Below are 16,659 nucleotides of genomic sequence, written 5' to 3' on the forward strand. Positions count from 1 at the left end.
AGTCCAACCTGCTTCTCAGATGAGCATGGTTGCCTAGAAAAACTGGGCTCTGGAGAAGATGATCATGGTCTGCTTGCTGGTGACAGAGGAATGCCAGCACCCAGAGGAGTGACACTGGCTTACTTTTCAAAATCTTTACAACTTGAACTGTCTCAGAGAAGTTACAGGTGATTTTTCCCAACAACTTTTAGAACTAAAAAGAGCAACTTATTAATGAAACAGTTCTGCCCTCATAGTACGATATTAAAAGATTATTATAACTACAGGCAAGAAAGCATTTGGATTATGTGGCATTTGGAAATGATGATAAAGATTGTCCATATGGTCTAATGTTGTCAATGCCTTACATTGCATTAGCAATCACCTAATATGGGGGTGATTTTGATTATGTGGCTTACTTTAAATTCTGCTGTGTCCTAGGTCAATCAGAGTCAAGAGCTTCCATTTTCTTTGGTAAATGTTGCTATGTGCTTAGGCAGAATTAGAATATTTTGGGACATAATATTTTAGGTATTATGGTGCCATGGTCCTCTTAAAACTTTTCACTTTATACCATCTCTGATTCTATTTTTGTCTGTCTTTGGTGCATAAAACCAGCTTCCGTGGTAACAGCTATAAAGACATGTTTGATCTGTTTATTTGTATGTCAGTTCTCCTTAAGTTGATGGCTTTTGTCCAGGTATCTGTAACTTTAGATTAGGAACTTTGAGTCAATGAGAAGGATGTAGAGCAAGCATGTCAAACTCAAAGGCTAACACGGACCAAATAAACAATGCATGTGAGTTTGACATGCTTGATGTAGAGGCCAGTGTTAAACTGTGCCTCCAGAAGAACTGGAAATCTCTCTGCTTTCCTCAGTCCTTTGCCTCTTCTTCCACTGTAGAGGGTAGGCAACAACTTGAGAATTTTTTACCTTCTGCTCTGTTGAGAAACCTTGATGGGGAACTAATTTGGGCTCCTTTGGGGTTTGGTCCAGTGCCATGGCTATCTGGGAGTTGAGGGCTGCCCTCCAGGGCTCCCACGGCCTGGGCTCCTCTCCCCTGTGTGGCTCTGCATCACGCCTGCTCCCTTTATGCACTCCTCACCTCACTCTGCTCATTAGTTCTACCATATGCCTCTTAGATTCATCCTTAGACTATTAGAGTTGTGTTTGGCAAATATACTTACTAGGGGGATCTACTCTTTGGCACTGAATACAGAAATGAAGAAAATAATTTAGTAAAAGGTTAGTAACTAGAAGCATATCAGTAAATAGAAATGATTCTGTTGTACTACATTAAAATGGTCATTGTCCCTTTTAATTTATGTTACAGTAGCAAGAACAGAAACTGTTTTAGGCCATACAGCCCTAGCGTCACTGTGGATATGTCTGAGGATAGGCAGTGGATGATTTTCATCACCATCTCTCTGCAGCTGACAGAGAACCTGATAGCTAGAAGGCACCACAAATCAATGTTATGAATGAATACGATTAATTCAATAGAAGTTATTCCTGATCGTTTGTCAATACATATGTCAGCATCCCATTTTTTATTCAGACTCATGCCTACATAATGAACTCTCTGTCCTAAGGAAACTAGCCAAGAAGCGGAAGGAGACCATGAGCAGCACGCGGCAGGAGATGACGGTGATGGTGAACTCCATGGACAAGAGCTATGCCGAGCAAGGCACAAACTGCGACGAGGCATTCTCCTTCATGGACACCCACAATCTGAATGGGAGATGTAAGTGCACGTGTTTCTTGGCTTCTAATCCATCTCTCTGGTTTTCCAGAATTCCAGATAGAACTGGGGGTTGTAAACCCAAAAACTGCCTCAGAATTCTTTTTTGTCTTACTGGTTTCTTGAGTCCCTTTAAACAGCCCTGGAAACTTCTGCATGTGCGATAGGTCGCCTGGGTGAGATGATATTGTACAGGTGGTAGGTCCAGATCCCAGAGGAAAGGAGGCCACAGTTACAGTTCTGGAAAGACTTAGAGAGCAAGGGCTTTTCTCCTCTCCAAGAAGGCACATGCTTCTCATCATTCTTTTGTTGTTTAGATGCTATTTGTAAGCTAACCAGGCGTTGAATTACACATGAGAAGCCTACTATAAAACAGTTCACTAAATGCCAGTAACCAGTTAATTGATGATTTTTTCAGCTGACAGGTTCTGCCTTTATTATAGGGCTATCAGTGGCAATTAATAAGTTAAACTGTATTTCCACTTCACAAGTCTTACATTTCACACTAGGTGGGTAAGCCGAGCTCAGCTCATACCTTCCCATACTAACACCTGTGATCCAGGTACAGGCATTATTTCAGGAAGCTAACAATTATGTTGATTATACGAAATACAAAAAGAGCAGTTGTTGTGTCCCTGGTGATCTTCTCAGAAACCAGAAGTAAATCCCATGTTGTATACCTGACTCTGTGGTTCACGGCCCTGTTGGGTTCAAGGTCAGAGGTTTCTTCACCATGTGAAATCCATGCCACAGACGGCTGCTCACCATGGCTGCATGACCAGGCTATAGGACAGCATGGGGATGGGATAAAAGTGCATTAATAAAAATGTGTAAAAGCTGGGAACCTCGTGGCTGAAAGGCACAGGAGTCTAGTCTCTGGGGGAAGAGAACAGATAGCAGGGTGGACAGTGTGTGCTTGTGTCCTGACCACTCATTGGGCCTGTTCTGATTCTGTAGCTCCCCCCATCCACTTCTCTCTCCAGTCACCATATTGTCACCACACCTGCCTTCTCCCAGGCCTTGCCTTTCTCCTACATTCAGCAAAGCTTCATAGAGTTCAGTTGCCTACTTCTCTCTGTGGTGGCTACGGTTTTCCACCTGTTCCTACTTAGAGGTGCTACATTTATGCACAATAAACTTTATCATAATGCTCTAGCCTGGTGGAGCAGGAGTTCAGCAGATATGACTTTGACCAGCACTCCTTGTCCTTAGTCATTGTCCTTAGCCCTGTCCTGTCATCGTCAATGTAGGTGACAGAATCTGTGGTACATCACAAGCTACATATTACATTTTTCACTTTATGATGCATTTGTTGTGGGCTGGCATGGGAGAAGCCCTTCCCACCCCAGACAAGGTTAGAATTTTTGTAGTTGCAGTTATTTCTTGAATGATATTATGTAGGGGACCACATGTTCTCACTTTCCAGGATAGCCCATTAATGTCCCAAATTTTCTATTTCATGGTGCAATTCCTCACGCATAAATTTACTTGGAATTACCTGCCCAAAGAGCAGAGACCTACATTAATACTTTCTAGGCTTGTGAAGTTTGAACAACAGGGGATATTTGCCTCTGGACAGGAAATTTAATTTGATATTACTTTTTCAAAAGTGAATGTATCTGTGGCAATCCAAAAATGCTCATGCACAGAGGACTGCCTCAGAAGCCGGCGTCAGCTTCCAAGCCAGCTCATTCACTATGAGGCATTATTTTGGGCCTCCCATCAATGTAGCCAATAGAAGAAACAAAGCAATAGGCATTCTATTTTCTTCCCACTCTTTGAGCAATGAGTAGATCTCATCAAATTCCATCTACCGGGAGTGACTCCAACAGTAAATTTTATCATAATGCTCTCTCTCTCTTAATGCCTTTAAAATAAGAGAGCAGTTACTGAGGGAGGAAAAGTGTTCATTAGGCCACTGAGGCTCCAGCCCTAAACCTATTACAAATCTGAGAATGTCTGAGATCTTTTAAGGTTGGGACAAAGTGCTAGCAGTTGGGAAAGGAGTACCTTTTGGAAATGCGACAGCGAAAAGTGAGATCGGACAATTTAAAAATAAACACAAGCATATGTAACCTATCCACCAAAGTAAATGGGAGTTGCACATAAAAAGGAGGAAAATAGATATGTATAGTGGGAATGAGATTAATTTGTCTACTAAAAAACTAAAGTATTTAAAATACCTTTTATTTAAAGGTGAAAATAAACGTGGTTATTTTGTGTCTGCTTTGCACATTTTTCCAACCATGTAAAAGTGTCTGCAGGTAATAGGCATTATTCTTGATGACCCTAGCATATTTTATAGGTACTCAGGTTTTTCGTTCTTATTTTCATCACTTGTTCTCTTTTTTCCTGGCAGCTTACCATAAACATGTATTATAAATGTGATACTTTTCTATTTTAGAAAAATATATTGTAAATAATAGGCAGCCTACGTTCTGACTGTTGCTCTATTATTCACTAATTCTACACTTTAAAAACATAAACGCGGGAGGACCACCCATCCTTAACGGAACTTCTCCAGGAGAGCTAAATATATTAGCATGTCATCAGAATAAAGATAACATACAATACCATCAGGATTTGGTAGTGGTTCCCATAATACAATGATGTAACTGGGTAGGAACTCAACACCTAATCATATACCTTCATTACAGGAGTTAAAATTTAGACTTACATTAACCTGCTTGGGCACATTAAAATTATTTATCTGAACACTTTAATTAAAGTGTTTTTAAAGCACTAATCAATTAAGACGTTGAAGAGAATTAACAAACTAAAAACGGGAAATATCCAATTACAGTGGAATCTCAGATAAATTGGATGGGATTGACTTTCCTCTTAATGATAGAGAGGAAGAGAAGGTTGACTCTTGAGAGTTTCAGAGGAATAGTTCAAAATAATAGCATTGTATACAGATTGAAAAGACAAATAGGACAATATGTGGGCCTGCAGAGTTGACCTGACATGCAGCACACATGACACTTCACCTTTATTTTCCACAAACCAGGTCAGGGCATGGTGGGAAGTTCTCTGAGTATCCAAAATATGAGGAGGGTGGTGGATTTTGCAACTTATAAAAACCATGTGTGGACACATGATCAGTCCAACTTGATAGCAGAATTTACAGGCAAAGGCTAGAAGTCAAAGTAGAAGTCTAATGAATTTCTTGATTCAAAATGGCAGCTGTGGTTATTGGTTTTACTTCGTTTGTGTGGTGAGAAAAGCTTAAGTGATAAGAGGGAGCTTGTTCTCTAAAAGACAAGTAGTTCCCCAGAGACAGCAGAAATGGTAATATTTACCACAGGGACTTCAGTAAATCCATGTGTTTCTGCAGTCAAGTCTACTCCAGCTGGTGTCCCTGGAAGTGATCTGAGTGCCATGCTTCCAGGTATTATTGCCTCTACATCCGCTGACTAGCCTTTCTCTTACTTACAGCTGTGTCTTCACCATCGTCCTTCACAATGAAGACAAACACACTGAGTACGTCGGTGCCTAATTCCTATTACCCAGGTAACAGATTTTTCCGTGGTTTTGTCTTTCATAAACCCTACCAGTCAGACTCAATCAGTGCTCGCCTTGCTGTCCATGATGCTTTAGGGGCTTAATGTGTCTGATGTCTTATAACCCGGTGCTTTCTATGGCTTTCTGTGGGAATATCGGGGGGCCTTTCATCAATCATTTACTGTTCTTTCTCTTTTTACTTTCTCTGCATTGACCTGCTTATGATGTATGACAGACCCATTTGTGCCAACTGCAATTTTAGGTGAGAACATTTCCCTTTATCACAGTTTATTGCAGGAGTAATTTAGAGAGTCAGTGGCCAGTCTTTGGGAGAATGGAGTTTTAATTCTGTATGATGCAGGGATTGCAAGTAGGACACGGGGGTAGTGGGTGGTCTCGGGTGGGGGGTGGAGAGTGGGGACGTAGATAATAAAAAGACTTTCTCCAGATAGTCTCTATTGGTAAGAAGGATTTGCCTCGTGCATGTTGGAAATGATACCAAAAGGCTCACATGAACAATCCCAGCGCCAGTATTGTCCCTTCTGTGTTCCAAACTTAAAGTCAAGTCTGACCCCAGAAAAATAGCACAGTATGTAATCACTCAGCTGTTTACTTCCAAGAGCTGAATTCTGTCCAATGTGACAGTCGTAAAAGTGAAAATAGCTTGTTATTTTCACTTACTGCTAAGCACTAATAACTTCAGTTTCAAAAATAGCATTTTTCTAATTACAGTATGCTGAACATCATGCAGAAAAATGATCACAATAGCCTTTCGGCCCCTTGCCCCTCCTCAGAGACACTCAGAGTACCCAGCATTCCAAAGTGTCTGTGAGCACAGTGGAATTTCAAAGGAGCTGATGTTCCCAACAGCTAAATGACAAGATGGCACTTTATAATCACATGGTTTACTATGTGTCAGATGTCACTAGAAATGAGATAAAAAGTTAGAAATAAAATGTGGGGCAGAACTGTTCCCAGTGGGGAACGAAAGTGGGAAACATCCCTTTTGTCCAGTATAAGAAGGGTGAGGAGAAATAGCATTACCTGGCTATGAGACGGCATTGCCAAACCAGGAGGAGCTGCTACTGCATTTGAGACGCACATATAACCCGCGTGTAGCATGGCTGTGTTCTCTTTCTACCACTAACCTTGCCAAGGAGCCCAAGACAAAAGGCTTCAAGGTACATAGCAAGTCCTTTTAGCCAGAGCTCCATCCTCAGCTGTGACGCCTCCTAACTCTCTTTACAGTGGTTTATATCTTTACAACATAACTCCCTCCCCCCCCCCAACCCCTGAGCTTCTCTTTCCTCTAAGTTGTTACAATTTTTGTAAAGAGGGTGATTATGTTTTTCTTATGGTCTTTTCTGGGCTTAAGCAAATTCATTGCCTGAGGAAAAAATGAACTCAGAAGTATAAGAATGGACATAAATCAGAATTTTTGAATTTGCATGATTTTGGTGGCTAACAAACAAAACCCACTAAAGCTCTCACCTTTTAATACCAACTATCAGGGAAAAAAGCTGCATTTTTATTCTTTTCATAAGTGAGGGGGCGTGGGCTAATCTTAGGCTCCTGAACAATGCAATCTACATGCAGATGACATTTGCAGAATCTTCGGATAGGCAAAGATTTGCATTTCTTTGTGTGCCATGCCATTCATTCCTGGTTCCTCGGTTCCTCGGGTAGACATTCTGACCTTGGGGGAGCTGCGAGCGGGGAGGGCTGAGTTGCGCATTGTCAGAGGGAAGAAAAATGTTCAGGTTTCACAGCAGGATTTAGATAAGCTTATTAAACAAATATCATTTTTTAACGTCGCTGCTTCGTTATTATGAACACTAATGACATCTTTTCAAGTTGGTTAGGCTTCTTTACTGAGAGAGAATCATTTGAGCAGACAATTCAAGGAGCAAAAATGATGCACATTGTGAAAAATAAGTCAGCTGGATAGACAAATAGCTGTTAGCCATGTCTACCTTATACATGTACCACCGTAAGAAATGGTGCTGCTTGGGAACTGTTCTTCCACGTTATTTGGTGCAAATGTGAATCTGTATATTGCATACTCAGGATCAGTGAGGTTATCGCCTGAAACTGGAAAGAAGATAGGCTGTATATCCATTCTGGTACTTTCTGAGAGTAGAACTAATATCACTTTGGAAGAAATGCTTCTTGTGACTCGAAGCTTGGCACAATTAAATCTTCTTGTTCCTCCATCTTTTATTCTCACAGGCTAAGGTCCCCCGTACTAATGTATAGAGCTTTAGTATGCCTGTACATCATTTTCTAGCAAAAAAATAAGATAAATAGATGGATGGGTCGATCAATTGATCGATTCTCCCTGACCTCAAAAACACAGCATTTATTTCAATTCAGGATTTTTTAGCTGGCTTGTTGAAAATTCAGGATAGCTTATTAAAGAATATAGGTAGCATTCATTCTCTGTTCTTAAAAAAACCATCAGAACTGTGAGAAATTTTATTTCTGATTTCCTATTATGCCTACTTTTAAATTTAAAAATGTCAATGGGTAAATTTTAACAAACATAGGAAATTAATGTGAAATTGTATGTTTTGTCAGTAATAATTCTTTTTTAAGAGGTTGTGGACACTGATTACTCACTAATGTGGGTGGAATCAAGAATTTCCACTAGTTTAGGTGACCCAATTTCATAACAGCTATTGCACAAGGAGCGTCCTATTTCCTCTTTGAGATCTAAATGCTGGATAAAAGTACTCTTTTCTTAGATGGTCTCAGTAGTGTTTAAATGCTTTAGGACACATCCACACTGGTAATGAGGCCGAGATGTCACAGTGCCATGGGAGATGATGCATACAGTGGTAACAGTGGTTTTAACCACATGGTTAAAACTTGCAAGAATGCCCAGCCCTGGATCACAGCGCTGCTTGGTCACCAGCGTATCCACTTAAGAGGCCCAGATGATTAATTTAGGGGAAGTTTAGAAGGTCAGTCCACAATGGAGGGCATTTAATTATGTTCATCCCAAAAGGTGCAAAAGTGAGGGGACGAGAGAGGCACAGGTGGGGAACTAATTAATGTTCCATTTATTTTAGTATAAGAAGAAACTTTCTACTGGGGTAGCTAAAGCTCAGCGGATTCAGTACTTCCGTAGCAATCCTGTATCCCACTTTATGAGCTTGGCAGTTGCCAGCAAGCAAACCTGACTTGAAAATTTCTCGGTTTATTTGTGACAGTTCTAATAAAATGAGAACAGGAATTTCTAAATTTCAAAGTAATTCCAAATGAAAAAAAAAATCATAAAATCAACTTACCACCCTTTTTATTTTGTCTTTGTGTCTTTAGCCACCTTGTAGTGATCCAGGTGCCATTTCAGCAACAGCGACATAGCTACACACTTGTGTACCACCTTTCATACCATGCATCCCCAGGTGCTTTGCAATGCAGATAGAAGTGAGGTTTCAAAACCAGGCCCAGCTAATCAAGCTCCCTTGAGCTAAATTTCCTTTGGACCTGAACTTCTCAGTTTAAAAAACAAACCCCATAGCTGAATTCCCTATTGATAAACAATCTGTTAATTTAAAAAAAAAAATGAACAAATTTAATTATTTATACCTGAAATAGATTCTTATTTATTATCCTCATTTTAAGTGACTTTGCATTATATTTTGATGAGACACATTCTCAATTATAAAACAGCTAAAGGGATTCAGCATTATTATGAGTTAACCTGTAGAATTTGAAACTCTTAATCTAATAGCACTTTCCTACATAAGACATTTTTAATAGCTACAATTTCTGCAGTTCATTCATCTAATTTACTAGTAGTCTTCCATCAAAACACAGACTCTTTAGGCTTATTTGACCAAATTTTCACATTAATTTTGTAGTACAATTTGGTTGACCTGTTTCAGAAATTCAAATAAGAAGCCTTAGTCGTTACTTGGTTCTTGGGGGATGAGAAGCAATTGTGATACTTCTTTAACTCCTTTTTGAATAGAGTACATAAACACCTCCATCCTTACGAGAGGGGAGACTTGAGGCTTTGCCCTCTGACCACCTCTGTATAGAAAACTTAACTGTCAAATTAAAGCACAAAATAAAAACTACCTGTAATTATTCACACAGTATCATTGCTTATGCCCTGTTTCCTTTTTCTCCTCTTTTCTCCTGATATGTATCTTCTTAAAAGTGCCAATAAATGGTAAGTTCTCCCATTCGCCCCATGGAGAAGGTGTGGAGGGAATGGGGGTGTGTTTCTCATCTGTAGACCCTGATGAAGCCAGCTGGCTCTGCTGCGTGTCAGCCTGCATGTTAGCTCCTATAGAACATTCCATGTGTGATGTGCTGGTCCACAGTATTTTGTCAAGCTTTCTGATCCTGGAGCATGCAAAGTGACTCATCACTTCCCTTTCCTTTTCCGCTTTTCTTTGATTTCGTATATCAAGTCCATTCTCATTGCAAGCTTTATAAGCCACACCATTTTGTGCTCTTTTATTTTGCTCACAGAACATTTGTACAGAGTTCATTTTCTTCATCATACAAGTTAGATAACTAATCTTCAGAAGAAATCCAAGACTGGTTTAATACCAAGCCTTGATGAAGTTTCAGACTTGAAACTTCTATAAACTTAGCACCCAGAGGCTAAAGGGTTCTTACCAACCAACTTTGTAAAAGAAATAGATCGTTTGGACTGCTTTGTAAAAAGCAAGATTTCTGCCTCATTCCTATCAGTATTGTCAATCCCATTTAAATTTCTAAACATTTAACTTTTCTATTTTGCTAAGCCATTGTCGGGGTTATTGCAGCTATAGGTTGAGGGGATGTCAGTACCACTTCTTAGCATTTTCAGTGACTTTGACATAGCCTGCTGGTTCACCCTCACTCTCTCCTTACCTTCTTCTCCTAGATGAAACCCACACGATGGCCAGTGACACCAGCAGCTTGGTGCAGTCGCACACGTACAAGAAGCGCGAGGCGGCCGAAGTGCCCTACCAGACGGGGCAGCTGCACCCCGCCATCCGGGTAGCAGACCTGCTCCAACACATCACGCAGATGAAGTGCGCCGAGGGCTACGGCTTCAAGGAGGAATACGAGGTGAGCATGAGCTCAGCAGCAGGGCCCCTCTCAGCCTTCCTGGGCATCATGCCAGGCACTGTGCTCCCAGCTCACTCAGTCAGCCAGCGGGCCCCATGAGGGCTGCCGGAAGGAGCCCAGGTATTCCAGCCATGGCTCCATTTCCATCTGGCGGGGAGATGTATTACTAGGAAGCTAGCGTACATTCAATGGAAAAAGGAGGGCCACTTCACCTTTTCCCTCATTCTGTATAAATGCAATGAAAACAGAGGCCCACCAGGCTCTCTTCCTCATTCTTGATCACTTTGTTGGCTTTTCCTATAATTAAATATGATGTTAAGTCCTGATAATTTTGTATAGTTATCTCAGGAAGAAACTACCCACTTAAAACAATTATAGACAACCAGCCGTGCCATGTGGTGGAGATTAGAGGGACTGGCTAGTGTCATCGTTGTAACGGCTGTGATTGTCCAGCCAGCCCAGGAGCACGTCGCTGACCCAGGATCTAGTGTGACAGCGTCAGGACATTTCCAGGAGTGGCAACATTCTCTGACCCTGTGTAAAATGTAGGGCTCATCTCTTTCACGGCCTCTGTCATTGACCAGTTATTTTGGAAAGTCGTTCAAGAACTAAAAAGAATGAATTGATTTGAAGAAGTCTGATTCAAAGAAGCCCATGCTACTTGAGTGACCAAGTTGGGGGAGTAGGTTTCTCTTTTTACCTTGTTAAAATTAGGTCACAGTCACTGGTGAAGAAAAGGTAGCGTGCTTATAGTAAAAATAGGGTTCGCCCTAGCCAGTTTGGCTCAGTCGATAGAGCATCAGCCCACAGACTGAAGGGTCCCAGGTTTGATTTTCGTCAAGGGCATATACGTCGGTTGCAGGCTTGATCCCTGGCCCTGGTCAGGGCATGCGGGAGGCAACCAACCAATGTATCTCACATCGATGTTTCTCTCTCTGTGTCTCTCCCTCTCCCTTCCACTCTCTAAAATAGAAAAACAAAAATAGAATTATATAGTTATGTGGTTTTTTAATCTTAGAATGTGTTTCTGGTGCCGTATTGACCTGACTAGCTCACAATTGGAGAACATTTTGTCTGGAATGAGAGCATTTTTAAATCAGTTCCTACCATCTACATTTCCTACAAGTTTCAAACTGCTTCATCTCCTCTTAAGGATCACTTGATACTTCATGTTCTGTTCCAGGTGCCGTGTTGTCTTAGATTTAGCTCCATTTTCAAGCTTACTGGCCAGGCTCCTTAAAGCAGTGAGAGCCATACCACTGCAATGGCTGATCTTCTTTTGAGTCTAGGTCTTCAGTCCAACGCAGACAAATAGACACACTTTGTCTGCTGACATGTGCATCCTTGTATGTTGCCAGTGGACCTGTGTTCAGGGACAACAAAGCCAAGAAAATGAACTCAAACCAAGCCCCAAGGGTTTGATTTCAGTCCAGGAAATATTTTCAGATGAAGTACTGCATTTAGCAACCCTGGAATTATTATTTAGTGGTTATTTTAGTTTTACCTTTAGTGATTTATAATTCAGTGAAATTGACTGCCTTTGCATATTTCCTCATGCACTTTTAGAAGCTAGCTTAGGAATTAATAGGATTAAGAGTAAGACTCCAAAAGCATTAATATCTTATGAAAGACAAAATTAGGTTATTGAGAAAATATAAGCCTAATGAATAGAAGTGATGTCTGAGTTCTGAATGCAAATATTACTCAAATGTTTATTAAAGATATTAATGTCAAAGAGATTAGTTATAGGCTCAAATAACAATTCATAAAGTAACCTGATAATTTTTCATGGACTATTTAAAAATACCTACCTTGGCACTTCCTATAACACATTATATTTGATATATATTTGTAAGTGTGCAAAAACATATTTTCTATTCAGAGATCCTGCAGAAATATGGCTTGTAAGTGCAAACAATTATACTCATTTTAAGCATATTATAATTCATGATTCACTGAGTAGTTATACTTTGAAATAAAATGATTTATTAATTAATTACATTTTAAATACTCTTTCTCATTCTAGCTAGTCAGTGGATCAGAAAGGACTGCTTAAAAGTAATATGGACAAGTATACCAAATCATCACATTATAGATCTTAAACTTACATAATGTTATATATCAATTATACCTCCATAAAGCTGTGGACTGAAGTAAATGCTTCAACACCAAAACCATTATAAAACAAAGAAAAAGAAAGAAGGAAAAAAGAACATATACTAGAGAGAGAAGCAGGAACAAATAAGCAGGTGCTATTGAGAGAAATATGAAATGGAAAATTCTGTTAAGAATAAGCCTAGCACTGAGTGATTTTCAGATTATTAAATACCCCTCCCCGGGGGTCAGGGGAGGGCAAGGTACTGATGTTGGCAGGAGGACCCTGGTGGGGCAGAGGAGATGGGACGTGAGGAAGGATGCTGGTGGGTGGGGAAACCTGTGCAGTGGCTGCAGGGAGACGGACGCTTGCTAAGCTGTGTCTCACCTCAAGCCTGGAGTCCTACCTTTGCCATCCTTGCCTGCATGTGTCACTGAATCACATGCCCAGGTCTTTTCTAGAGGCACGGCCAGGCTGATGGGAATTAAAGGAGCTGTCCAGGCTGTATTTACTGTGCTCTACATTCTCTAATCTTAGGGAATATTTATTCTAGTATGAATCTAGAAGCCCTCAGGCTATTACTTTTTACGTTTATTTGGCTTTAGAACTCTAATCAAAGGTACCTCTTTGAATGGTGCTGTGAAGTGTGTATCTTCCCTTTAACATGTCCCAGGAGTCAGGAGTGTTGTGCAGCCTGGCGTAGTGTGAATCCCTCAGGGCAAATACTGAGAGGCCGTGGTGTGGGCATGGGCTCTGGCTCCAGACTGCCTGCCTATATGGCAACTCAACTCTGTTGCCTAATACTAGCTGTGTTACCTTGAGCAAGTTGTCTAACCTCTCTGGGCCTCAGTTTCCTCATCTGTAAAATGAAGTAACTATGGTATCAACCTCATAAGGTTGTATGAGGATTAACCCACTTAATGCATCATGAACGCTAGAACAGTATCTGCCATTCAGTTGAAGTCTTAGCTAGGAAAAGAGGAGAATACTAATACAGGGTGGGACAAAAGCAGATTTACAAATGTTCATCTGGAAAACAGTACATTAATAAATAAGAACACAAGAATAAACTGCTTTTGCATATTTACAACTGTAAACCTACTTTTGCCCTACCCTATATAAGATTCAAAAGCAGAAGTTCACAGGGTGTCCTTTATGGGGAAACGGTGACACACTGCGGTTCAGTACATCTGTCATCTCTTGTGTTCAGCACTCTGAGGATACAGTGAGCCAGTCACTTTATGGAAAGGGCTCAGTACATTTTTGCTTTAGCTATAGGGCAGCGGTTCTCAACCTGTGGGTCACGACCCTTTGGGGGTTGAACGACCCTTTCACAGGGGTCGCCTAAGACCATCAGAAAACACATATATAATTACATATTGTTTTTGTGATTAATCACTATGCTTTAATTATGTTTAATTTGTAACAATGAAAATACATCCTGCATATCAGATATTTACATTACGATTCATAACAGTAGCAAAATTACAGTTATGAAGTAGCAACGAAAATAATTTTATGGTTGGGGGTCACCACAACATGAGGAACTGTATTGAAGGGTCACGGCATTAGGAAGGTTGAGAACCACTGCTATAGGGCTAGGTAATTTCCCTACTATTTATCATATATTATCAAAAGCTCCCATTAAAAAGTAACTTACATAGTAGGTAGGTTTGATTATGTGAATAAAGTTTGAGAACTGAGGAAATAAGTATTTTTAAATCTATGCTATCACCTTTAATTGCTAAAATAGTATTTTCATATCTGTTAGGAAAGTCCCAAGGAATGGTGTAACTGGAGACCACTGAATACTCTTCTCAGAAAAAAAGGTTCTAGTGGTGTTTGTGGCAAGGCAGGGTTTAGGAGAAAGTTTAATTTAATAAATTGCACTTAATTTACCAGAGAACACTGAACAGGCAGTGCGAATCTGACACTGCACCCTGCCCTCTGGAAACTCACTCTGCAGGAGAAAGCAACCACATAGCAAATGCAGTGGGTTAAACCTCACAAGAGAGACTTGCAGTGGTGCTTTTAAGGCCACTGGGGACATCTGAGCCAGTCTGGGGTGCAGCACTGAGTTAGGATGACCTCTTCCTTAAAGGATGAGTGGGAGTTGGCCAGGAGAAGGTGAAAGAGGGCAGCTTTCAGGTAGACACAACGTAGAACAGGGTGCACTGGGAAACTGGCCTGAATCCTAGGAGGGTCTGGCGGTGTGGGTAGTCAGGGCTCTAATCATGAAGGGCCCGTGTGTCCTACTAGAGAGCTTGGACTTGGACATCATTCTGGAAGCATGGGAAAAGAAGAAAGACACAGATAACATGAGTTTCATTCCTGTACTTGGATGAAGATCTATTTAGTACAAACAGCTTAATTGTTAAACATTATCTGTACAAGGCACACAGGAATTGATCGAAAGATAATAATCAACACCCAAGAAAGAAAAGGGAGAGGAAAATGTATCATAGAGAAAGTATAATATGAACTCCATCGCTCTGCCCTGTTCAGAAATGCTATGGCATGCTTGGCTTGGACACTTGTTGAAGCAATGAATTACTTCAGTACTGGAGCAAACATGGGGATAAATGTCAAGGGAGTCCCCAGTTGCTACTGTGACTCAGCGTAATCATCCAGTTGGTCTTCCTGGTTTTCTTCAATCCATGTACATTGGGAAAACCTGCCATCTAGATTGTAAATAGTTTTGAAACAGTGACTTTTTCTCTGTTGATAGTGATTCAACCAATTCGTCTTTATCTTTTCCAAGACAGAAATGTCTGAAAATTGGCCTAAACACGGGAAGGATTTATTACTGTTCAAGTAGACAACAGAAGTGTGTCCAAACAAAAGGGAAAACATGTGGTGGGGATGAGATGGCGCGGAGCTCAGTGCAAATTTTGTATTTGATTTTGTTCTAACAAGATCGTCGTATGGCATGTCTCACTAGGGAAATGCAATAATTTGATTCAAAAGAAACTCAGACATGAATCACAGTAGAAAAGTAAACAGGTTGAATTGAACAGAAAATGGCATATTGTCTGTGGAGAGTGGATGGGGATCTCTGGAGAAAGACGGAGGGGAAAGGGCAAGTTTATTTGCTTTGCTGTGAAAGAGGAGCGGGTTCTTTTTCCCAACAAGTAGAGTGGTGTGTGCTAACCCCTTGGGAAAATCTATGGGTTTTCAAAAAATGAAAAATGGAGGTGGCTGCACTGAAGGGAAACCGTGAGAACTGAGCCGTCCTGCACCTACAGACTTCTGGGCCTGTATGACCTGGAGGGAAAGAGGGTGGCTGGCCAGGATGCAGCAGCTATACCCTGCACCCACAGGGCGGTCCTAGACATGCTGACCTGTGCCCACCACTGCTCTCTGCTCCTGCAGCGTTTGACTGCAGTGCCCCACATGCCATAGTAGTGAGACAGGAGCGGTCCCCCCTTCCCGGTGGCCCTGCAGGGCTGGAAGGTGAGATTCGCCCCTTCTCTAGTCCCCAAAAGGCCTTTGGTCCTCGGTTTTGTCTTGTTTTTAACTCATTCTCCATCTCTGGGGATCCAAGCAGAAAGAGACTAACCTTCAGTACGAAAACAGTCATGTGATTCTGAAAGAGTACATTTTTCTCTCGTTGTAAAATTAAAAGAAAGGAAGGACAGCAATTTAATTAAAACTGCTCCTAGATAGGGCAACCTGAAAAACACAAATGGCACTACATCCATTCCTATGATACAATTTAATGTATAAGGTAGGCACATTAAGAGATTCACAATAGTAGCTAATAATAAAATAGAACAATTATAACAATATACTATAACAGAAGTTATATGAATGGCTCTGGGACCATTATTAAGTAAAATTAGGGTTACTTGAACACAAGCACTGAGATAGCACATAGTCAGTATGATAACTAAGGGCCACTGAGTGACCAATGAGCGGGAAGCATATGCAGCGGAGACACTGGACAAAGGGATGGATGACTCATGTCCTGGGCCGGATGGAGTGGGAATGCACTTGATTTCATCACACTATGTAGAACGACATTCAATTTAAAACTTATGAATTGTTTATTTCTGTCATTTTCCCTTTAATATTTTTGGATCACGGTTAACCACAGGTAACAAACTGTGGAAAGTGAAACCATGGGTAAGGGAAGGACTACTATGTATTTGACAAAGTTGTGACAACTTAAGAAGGACTTATCGTTAAAACATCTCACTTGCCCTGCAAAATCTGTTTTATATTTACTTGCCTCCCAGGCAAGCCAAAGAAACCAACAAAATCCTG

The 16,659-nt window shown here is 40.8% G+C and overlaps 1 protein-coding gene across 5 annotated transcripts in view; it reads left to right on the forward strand.

The window, feature by feature from the left end:
* Nucleotides 1-16,659, forward strand: part of PTPRM (protein tyrosine phosphatase receptor type M) — a 650,734-nt gene that overhangs the window by 521,238 nt on the left and 112,837 nt on the right. For 4 of the 5 annotated variants that reach the window (XM_070420639.1, XM_070420640.1, XM_070420641.1 and 1 more), the window contains 3 exons: nucleotides 1,573-1,724; nucleotides 5,160-5,234; nucleotides 10,111-10,298. In XM_070420639.1, the coding sequence (XP_070276740.1) occupies nucleotides 1,573-1,724; nucleotides 5,160-5,234; nucleotides 10,111-10,298 (415 nt within the window). Of the gene's footprint in view, nucleotides 1-1,572; nucleotides 1,725-5,159; nucleotides 5,235-5,460; nucleotides 5,488-9,393; nucleotides 9,406-10,110; nucleotides 10,299-16,659 lie in introns of all 5 variants that reach the window. The other variant, XM_070420643.1, reaches the window with a different exon arrangement.

The sequence above is a fragment of the Myotis yumanensis genome, unplaced genomic scaffold, assembly GCF_028538775.1.
Source record: "Myotis yumanensis isolate MYYU_CA2020_CCGP unplaced genomic scaffold, mMyoYum1.0.hap1 SCAF_7, whole genome shotgun sequence".
Taxonomy (NCBI): domain Eukaryota; kingdom Metazoa; phylum Chordata; class Mammalia; order Chiroptera; family Vespertilionidae; genus Myotis; species Myotis yumanensis.